The sequence below is a fragment of the Impatiens glandulifera genome, chromosome 5 (assembly GCF_907164915.1).
Source record: "Impatiens glandulifera chromosome 5, dImpGla2.1, whole genome shotgun sequence".
Classification (NCBI taxonomy): domain Eukaryota; kingdom Viridiplantae; phylum Streptophyta; class Magnoliopsida; order Ericales; family Balsaminaceae; genus Impatiens; species Impatiens glandulifera.
Genome location: NC_061866.1, coordinates 12,649,378 through 12,659,507, shown reverse-complemented (window position 1 = coordinate 12,659,507; position 10,130 = coordinate 12,649,378). Strand labels below are relative to the sequence as shown.

Here is a 10,130-nt window from a genome sequence, read left to right as displayed (position 1 = left end):
TTTAATTTTTTTTTATTCCACTTAAACAGATTCTCTCATTCTATATGAAACAGAAAAGTTTTTTTTTTTTTAACTTGTGAACTTTCCTATAATTACTAGTTTCAGCTTTTGTGGAATCAAATATTGGCATCAAATTATTCCAATAATCCAAAAAATATGGTGTAAAATGGTATTGCAATGGATTAGATAAGGAATATGGGTGACAACAATTTATAGATAAATCTTGCCATCAAATTACCTCAACCCAAAACATTTGGTGTCAAATCCTATGGTATTGAAACTTTGGATATAACTTTTTATGTTATGACAAATATTTATAACTTTGGAACTTAATTGTTTTCAACAATTGTACCTAATAGCTTCTTCCTTATAATGTTTGGACTCCACCTTCAAACATCTAATTTTAGGTTATTGAGATAACAAGATTACCATTCCCCTTTACTCCATCATCTTTATTTTTACTTTTTATTGGCTATTGTCTTGTATTAACTTTTTTTCAATGTGTTTGTTCTTTATATTTGAAATTTCTTGTTTACTTTACATTTAATCTTCTTTATATAATATTCATTAAATATATTATATCAAAATCCGATGTCGTCCAGCGGTTAGGATATCTGGCTTTCACCCAGGGGACCCGGGTTCGATTCCCGGCATCGGAATTTTTTATATACTATCTTATCTTTTTTTTTCTCAAAAAAATGAGAAAAATAATACCTATAAATTGGAATCAAATTACCTCAATCCACAAAGTATGTTGTAAAATGGTTTGCAATGGATATTAGATGAGGAATATGGGTGATAACTTTGGATGCAAGTTTTTATGTTAAATAATAATAATTCTTGACTTCCTTTGTTTTCATATAATCTTTTTTTTCAATAAAGTAGCAATGGATATTAGATGAGGAATATGGGTGACAACTTTGGATGCAAGTTTTTATGTTACATAATAATAATAATAATAATTCTTGACTTCCTTTGTTTTCATATAATGTTTTTCTTGCAATAAAGTTGTTTTGTGATTTATATTTCTTATTGGCGGACAAAAACAAATGAAATCATTTGTTACTAACATGTCATTGTACAGTGGTGTCTTCTCACATGGAAGGTTAAAAATGTAAATATATATTTTTATTTTATTTTTATAATCCTCGTTACACCTCTTTTTGAGAGTGTACAATGACCCGTTCGTAACAGAGGATCTCATCACCGACAAAAAAAAAAAACACTAATGAAAAGCCTCTCAAAGTAGTGAACTAAGCATTTTGAGTGTACAACTTTTTCGCTAATAAGTTGTTCTTGATATTCAAATCGCTCAAATGTTGTAATTGTTTTGTGCTACATTAAACCTTAACTAGATTTATGGTGTCACAAGCCACATAAAGAAGGTAGACCAAAGAGTGAGGGAAATAGAAGCCAAAATGTATGTCCAAAGCATGATAACTGAACATTCACTCTCTCCAGTTCCAAAAAGCTGAGTTATGGTGCCTGTGTATAATTCAAACAATATAGTTGTAAAACTAATCTGATCTGCTAAAAATTCTACAGCCTATATAATATAACACCTTGTTTGATAAATTAAGTCTTTTTTACATAATAAAAAACTGTCTAAATAATTTTACATCTAGCGAGCTCTTGATTGTCGATAATATTGAGAATTTAAAGCCGTGCATGCAAATTGGTACAAAATTGAGCAATGCACAAGTTATAAAACAACGAAAAATAGATTACTATAAATATAAGAAATAAATGATATTTAGTATAGACGACAATGGAACACAAAAACATGATACCCGCTTTTATTTCACCGATGGGTAATTCAATTCGGGTTTGGGGTCAAGGATATAGAGTAAAATTAATACTCGTCGGTTTGGGAATAAATAGTGGTTAATAACCAGCTCTGAAACCCATACAAGATACATACATAAAAACAACTCATATATATATCTAATCCCACATGGGTACCCAAATACCCGATATTATGACATTTCTCTCCTCAATCTTGTATTTGTCGAATTGAAATAAAAAATTACTAAATTTAAAATTAGAGAGACGAATAGTATATATATATATCGGGTATTTGGGTACCCATGTGGGATTGGATACCCGAATTGAATATGAGGTACCCGTTGGGACGAGATGGGAAATGAGTAACTATATTGAAATTTGGTACGGGATCGGGTATAATACTACTCTACATGTTGTGTTCCCATTTTCATCCCTACATTTTAGTTCATTTAAATTATTTGAATCATATAATGAATTATTTGAGATTAAATTGAAATGACTTAAACCAAACAAGGCCAACTTGAAATAAGACATTTTTAAGATTCTACACACATATTTAATAATTTGGTACAACACTTTATCATTTTGCTTTTGGACATTGAGAAATGATTGTCATTCACCACATGCTACTCGTGTCTTGTTTAAAATTGGTCCAAAATAAGAATTAAAAAGTGTAATGCCCCATATTGTGAGTCCCACAACACATGTGACCATTTAGGATATTTTAATGAAAATCCTAAAACCATGTGAGCATAACATATTTTTTCACATGTTCATCATAATTAGAAAATTCAAACTATCCTACTAATTAGTCTATTTAACATGGTTGAGTAACAACTAATATTATCACATAACCATGTTGATATGTTTTAATCAACATGTGGTTATGGAAAACCTACAACACCACTTCTTAACTTGTCTAAGTAAAAACAACTAAAATTTTCAAATAATCACCTCAGTAAGCTAACTGAATTTTGTTAGTTTTGTTGTGAATCATACCTAATAGGCTTTAAAATTTTGCTGAAATTGCTGTGGTTATTCAGGAACATAATTGAATAGGATAAAAGTTAAGTTAATAAGGAGCATTGGAAGAAGTTTTTGCATACCGATGTTCATTGCAGGAGGAAGGGCAAACTGCAGTAAAAGAACAAATTGATAAAGTGGACTTGGGTTCACTAAACCAATATGCAGTACTCCTTTGACAATGCCAATTCCAATAAGAGGCAATACTATATAACGTGCAATGATAATGCCAACGATAATAGATTTTTGAAGTCCTGCCCCCTTTAGACCTGTAAAAGAAATTCGTCATGAAAAAGAAAATCAATAAATCACAGTTCATTGGAAGAGAAGCAAAAAAGAAAAAAAAAAATGTGTCTAAAGTTGTTTGTTGTTAAAAACACAATTACCTTTCAAAAGGTTCCCTCCAATAATCAAAGTAAGTGTTGGGATAGCTCCATCTCTTAGGGAATTAAGACAATAATTAGTAGGAGCAATTTAGAAACACTTTTTAAAGATGTATTTTCATAATATGTTTTGAATAATTGATATTATCCCAAACAAATGACGAGTCTTGGAATTATACCCGAGCAGAAAAGCAGAATCTTGAATTACACGTAAAGGAGCTTCATCACCAATCAATAACCATTTGATTTGAGGTACAAGGCCTACCACAAATCCAGCAATCTGCATAGATCAAAATTAACATGAAGCTAAGCATTACAAATTTTGTCATCTGATAGAGATCATACAAATTTACCAAAAAAAAACCCTTAAAGTTTCATTTGTAAGAAATTCCAACCAAGTTCTGCTATGGATTTCAATGGGAAAGACTATTCAGTTTTGTAACCATCTTTACCAAACATTGAACCCTCATGTTTCCTTTATTTAAATGAGAAAACAAAGCACTAGAAGCTAAAATAATAAAATAATAGATGACAGCTGATTTTCCACAAACATATAAAGACAAAACTGTTAATAATATACAAAATTACAAAACACAGATCAACTGACATATGAATGATTAAATATTTCATCATACCGCTCCATTAGTTGAAGGTGCAAATAATCTTTTCAGATTCATCTTTTCATCTAACTTTGCAAAATATTGCTTTACCCTCTCTAAGATTGATATCTGTCAGATAATAATTCCATGTATCAGATCTTGAATTAAGTGAATGAATAAATTCAACACTGAACTAAGTAAATAAATAAAGAAATTAAGGGAAAGATACAACTCTTCTATCTTGATAACTGTAACAAAAAAAATATATTGCATTCTCCTTCCTAAAATGTGTAAATTTCTTAATACTAAATAGTACCTGGGATTTGTTTTCAAATATAATTGAAGGAAGATTATCATCAGCAACAGCATATTCAGAAACTATATGTTCCTTTCCTGAAAGTAATGGCTCCTCAATATCCCCTGGTTTTGGTTCTTGGGATGCACTGAAGGCCTTGCTGGCAGAAGAGTTCTTGGCTTCAACCTCTTCTGAGCTTTTCTTACATGAAGATATTCGAACAATGTTGTATACATAAGACCACAAGTAGATTGCACCTATCTAATAAGAATACAAAAACATTGTTTAAAAGAGAATACATAGTATATAAAAAATATAGGTGTTGAGTTGAACAACTTGACCAGACCCTGTAAAATCTTCATAATTGAAATTTCTAAACCCCAATGGAAACATATATATGCATAAAACTTACTGCCATTGACAATGAAGCATAAGTTAGTCCTTTTTCTCGACAAACATCAGGAGATCCAAATGGGCTCCCTTTTTCTTTGCAGACTGCTGGGATTATAATAAGAAGCATGTTTCCTAAATTTCCTGTCAATTACAAGCACAATACAGAATTATGAGTATGGAAGAACTTCTATATTATTACGATGAATGTTAAATGGTTATTATCCTAGTACCTGCAGCACAACACCCTATAATAAGGCCTCGTAAATGTAGAGGAGCTCTTGTCATATGTACAACAACCCATCCAAGTGCCGAACCAACAATAAATGTGAGGAGAATGTTGACAGGCATGAACCATCTGACCATTCAACACTAGGAGAAATCAGGAAAAAATGAATTTCGACAAGGGAAATGTAGTTAGTTTAGAGAAACGAAGAACTCACAACTCAATCATGCTGTCAAATGTTAATGCTTTGGCTAAATTGCTGCAAATAAGTGCTGGACTGAACACATAAAACACTAGCTGTCAACAACCAATGAAACGATGTGAGATTTTTTCACGAAATTCAGTCACGAAATCGTGGAATACAAGTGCATCTCAGCTTATTACATTATTTACATGCTTCCTTGAATCTTCTCCTAGAATGTTAATACGATCTAGAGCAAGATAAGCTCCCAACGCAGTAATCAGCAACACTTTTAGAACCGGCATAGATGCAGCAATAAAAAGTTCCAAAAGCGCCATGTTTGACAACAATTGATATCAAGACTGCAATCTCAAACTTAAATCTTTCTCCTGCATCAGAAAACCCTGTTTTCAATTCCAAAAGAAATTGACAAACTTCTGCAACTTCCGTAAGAATTCAAACCAAAACTACAGAATTGTTACATTAAGTACATACAAGCAATCAAAAGCGATGTAAAGACGATATATTACAATGAATTGGTCATCTCGAAATTATCAATTCATACTAGTAAGCTTAGTCAGGACATCGAGAAGGATTGAAAATGAAAGGAAGGAAGGAAGAAAGCAATGAAATCACCTACTAAGGATTTGTTACAAAAAGGGTTTGATACTCCCTTTTGATTAGGTCGTTCTTCGATTGATTGTTTCCAAATAGGTTGATGAATCTTCTTATAAATGCAATGAATGTGGGGACCAGCTCTTGCTTTGAATTGTATTCAGTCATCTATCATCGTTCATAAGCTGTAGATTGATGGGTACAAGCAGAGCATTAATAAGCACAAAGCTGATTACTGATAGCAACCATGAAAATTGATGAGTAATGAATGTCAAAACAAAAAGGAGATGACAAAACGAGGACAAATATTCTGGGATAAATCACTTTCTTTCTTTTTGTTTACTTTTTAATAAATTTATTAAAATATATTCAAAATAATATTTTTGAAAATAATAGTCATTTAAATATAACAAAAATAAGAGGGTTTACATTGTCACTAATAATTAAGGCGGATAATTTTGGACCCAACACGAAAATATGATCCGAACCGAATATAAAAAAATTAAGTTAGGTCATGTATATTTTTGTTCGGGTCAAAATTAGGTCGACCTGTTTAACTTGATTAATAAACAGGTCAAAATCATGTCTACCTGAAATGACCAAAAGTAGACCCGATAACTCGTTTACAAGTTCTTTTTGTTGAGTTTTATGTTATTCTTTTTATTCAATCACTCATTTTTTTTTGTAAAAATTTTATAAGTGGATTTATGATTTAACTTCATTTTTGTATTGTGTTTATGTCATTTTAATTTGAAACGGAGAGGTGCAAATTAATAATATCAGGTTTGGTTTGAGTTAGGAAAATCAAGTCAAACGGGTCAGGTTCGAGCCAATCACAAATAAACAATTCAAGTTCAGGATAGAGATTTTAACCAGAGTTACTAAACATATCAGATTTAGGTTAGTATCGTTCAACCTGTTAACCTACCAATCTGAACCCGCCAACATGAAACTGACCCAAATTACCAAACACACCCTAAGATCATCTCCAACCCACCTGCAAACTCATCTCCATAATAGATTTTAGCCCTCCAACCCATTTGCAAATTTATCTCCAAAATGAGTTATTCTGCAAATTCTCTCTCCTTCATACCTAAATTTGCAGGGACACTGTTCACATACTCAAAAGTTTTCAAAACTTTCATTTCGATCATTTTGTTTGTTTTTAATTAATTTACATAACTTATTTATATTTTAATTTGTTTACATATTTTATTTATTTATATTTTAATTAATTTATTTATATTTTATTTTATTTATATATTTAATTCATGATAATTTTAATTTGTTTATATGATTAACTTATATTTAAATTTTTTTATATTTATATTTTAATTTTATGCGTGGAAAGTATGTTTTAATAAGGTTTATTTTGTTGTATTTTTTTGTTTGTGAAATATAATTTGTGTTTATTTAATAATGTTTAATTTGTTTTATACAGTTGTATAAATAATTGATTTATAATTAGAATTTAAAAGTAATTAATAAGTTGTTGTAAAGTTATGGGTTCAATTTATAATTTTAGATAAATATATAGATAATATTTAAAAAGTTAAAAATTATTATAAAAAGGAATATTCTGAGAATATTCTTTTGAGTTTGAGTTTGGGTTTTTAGGTTGGAGATGAATTACTGTTTGATGTAATGTTTACTGTATTATTTTAGGTATGAGAATAGGTATTTGGGTTGGAGATGACCTAAAAGGTTGAAACACAACAAAAATATACTCACCAACAAACATAACATTAATAACGTCATTATTATATCTAAAATTCGATTTAAAAAATCAGTAGAGTTAGATGGGAGGATAAAAAAAAACCGAAGATAAGATAAAATTTAGAGCTAACAATAATGAATTCGTCAACTGCCTCGAGTATATATTCAAAATAATATTTCTTATTTTAATCAATATTAAATAAGATACTTGAACAAAATAGTTTAACCACTTTAAAAAAAAAATTCACTTTTATGTGAATATTTGAAAAAAAATATATTATCAACCAAATTTATATAATTTAAAAAAAAATAAAAAAAAATTTATTTATTTTTTTGTCTATTATTTTTATACAAAATTTAATAATTTTCTTTTACATTTTATTTTATTAATTTTAAAAATAATTATAATTATGAAAAAATAGATTCTTTTAAATAAACTTCAAAATGAACAAAATGTGGAAATAAAAGAAAAGTGAGTGGTTGAAAACAAATAGACAAAAAAAAGTCATACAAAAATAAAATAGTGTTTAATGTCATTTTCTTGTTTTAAATAATTAATTAATTGACTTTAAGTATTTGTAATCAATTTGTACTCAAATTTGAATGTTTTTAGTTTATTTTAATTATATGGTGGGGATATTTATAATTTATTTTTTTTATTAATTACTTTTAAATAATTATATCACTTATTTCATTAATAAAATTATTAAAATATTATTTATTTTAAATTATTATTTATTATTTTATTTATATATATCAATACTTTTAAAGTCTTTTTTATCAAAATAATTAATATTTCCTCAAAATTAATAATAATCATTATTTTTTTCTCCATTTATTTTTTTTAAATCTCAATTCAAACAATACCTTAATATGATTTTATGTCCGTACGAATTGACATAAAGTAATAAAGTCATCAAGCGTGCCAAAAAAGAAATATTATTTATTCTCCTTCATTTTTTAAATAATCCAAATAAAACTAATATTTCAATAAATACTCCTCAACAATTTCATTAATCTAAATATTAAAATATTTTCTATTTTTATTTATTTTTTATTTTTTTTATATATATCAATACCTTTTAAATTTTTTTAACAAAAATAATTATTATTTTCTCAAAATCATTAACAATCATTAATTTCTTTTCTTCTCTAAATTTAAAAAAAAAAAACTCCAATAACAACTCCTCAAAACAAAAGTGTGAGCAAATTGTACCTTTCTTTACCTTAAAACTTATTTGATTTGGGTTATTTGATAAATTAAAATTTTAAAAATATTTTTTCACTTTCCTTCTCCTATATTATATTACTCAAATTATTAATTAAAATATTAAAATACTTTTTATTTTAAATTACTATTTTTTATTTTAACATTATATATTAATAGTCTTTAACATAATTATCTTTATCTTCTCAAATCACCACTAATAAATATTTTTTAAAATAATTTAATTTTTTTAAAAAATTCTTTTCCAAACATGACCTTAAAATCAGTTTCATGTTAGTTTTAATATTGGTACAAAATAATATTTAACTAATATTATCGTTTTTATCATCTTCTCACTTAATTTATTATTTAAAATACTAAAATTCTCTTATTTTATTATTAATAATATTTTTAGTTAATAATAATATATTATTTTATAATAAAAAAGGATTAAAATAGAGAATTTGATAAAGATAATGATGTACCACAATATGATAGACGAAAAAATAAAGACAAATAATTAGAGGAGAGAATTTGGGTGAAGAAATAAGAGAGTGTATATCGTGGCATAATCTGATTCGTTGAAAAAATCAAATAATTTCTTTCTCTTCTCTATTTCCTCTCACTTTTCCATTTTTTCAACACGAGTAATGACAAGTTATTCCCTCTCTGTCATTCTCTTCCCCAAATTTTCACTCCCTATCACTCCTCAAAAATAAAATAATTTATCTTTTTTCTCTCTTTCCTCACACTTCTTCTTTTTTCCAACTAAAGAGGAGATGATATCTAATAATTTCCTCTCTCATTTCTCTCAAATTCTCTCTTATTATCACTTCTAAAAAAATAAATAGTTGCAATAATATTGTAAGCTAATATAATATTTATTTAGTAATTATTTAAAAATATAAAAATATAATGTTAAATAAATAAATTATTTTTTGGTATATATATATATATATGAAACAAAAGATTTAAGCGAATGTGTAGTGAAATGATGTGAAAGACTGATTTAAGCGAATGTGCACTGAAATGATATGAAAGGCTGATTTAAGCGAATGTGGACTTAAATGATATGAAAGGCTGTAGACACAATGACTCAATATTTTAAATTTTATTTACCCCTTTACTGTTCATTAATAATTTCTCTCTTTTTTTTTATTAATCATTTATTTTTTTTATCTCTTCTTCAATCTTTATTAATATTTTATTTTTATAGTTAATTTGTAAATATATATTTATATATTTTATTATTTAATTAATTTTTTTATTTAGAATAATAATAATAATAAAGACAATAAAAAATTAAATAAAAAATATATTATATTTGATAAATTAAGATAATAAAAAATTAAATATAAAAATTCTTAATTTTTTAAAATTAATTATTTCTCTCCTCTATATATATATATATATAATTTATATATTTATTTGTTTTTAAAATGAGTTATAATATGGAAAATAAATAAATAAAATATATAAATATATAGTTTTTAAAATTATATATTTTTTTTAATTAAACTCTAGTAGTTGTTTTTCTTTTTTTCTTACTTTAATTTTTTTTTTTATATTTTTTTCTTTTTTTCTTACTTTAATTTTTTTTTTTATATTTCATTTTCTTGTGAATTGTATTATAAACTTAATTAATTAACTACAAATTGAGAGGAATCGAGAATATCTTATAAAAAGACTACATAGCTTTAAGACAGAAGT

The 10,130-nt window shown here is 26.6% G+C and overlaps 1 protein-coding gene and 1 non-coding gene across 3 annotated transcripts; one reads left to right on the top strand and one right to left on the bottom strand.

Moving 5' to 3' along the window:
• Nucleotides 1-587: 587 nt before the first annotated feature.
• TRNAE-UUC lies at nt 588-659 on the top strand. The gene has a single exon. It is a non-coding gene; the product is annotated as a tRNA-Glu (tRNA).
• A 492-nt stretch (nt 660-1,151) lies between these two features.
• On the bottom strand, nt 1,152-5,660 carry LOC124938143 (protein PIN-LIKES 3-like). 2 transcript variants are annotated; one of them, XM_047478520.1, is made up of 11 exons: nt 5,523-5,660; nt 5,086-5,271; nt 4,919-4,998; nt 4,709-4,833; nt 4,498-4,619; nt 4,107-4,346; nt 3,827-3,919; nt 3,371-3,471; nt 3,195-3,247; nt 2,892-3,077; nt 1,152-1,485 (listed from the first exon to the last, which is right to left on the bottom strand). In XM_047478520.1, exons 2-11 carry the CDS (start codon nt 5,218-5,220, stop codon nt 1,358-1,360), a joined length of 1,263 nt encoding a protein of 420 aa, XP_047334476.1. In that variant the 5' UTR covers nt 5,221-5,271; nt 5,523-5,660; the 3' UTR covers nt 1,152-1,357. The 2 variants fall into 2 exon arrangements, with proteins under 2 accessions (XP_047334476.1, XP_047334475.1); XM_047478519.1 differs by having other exon boundaries at nt 5,519-5,657.
• Between the last annotated feature and the right edge of the window lie 4,470 nt (nt 5,661-10,130).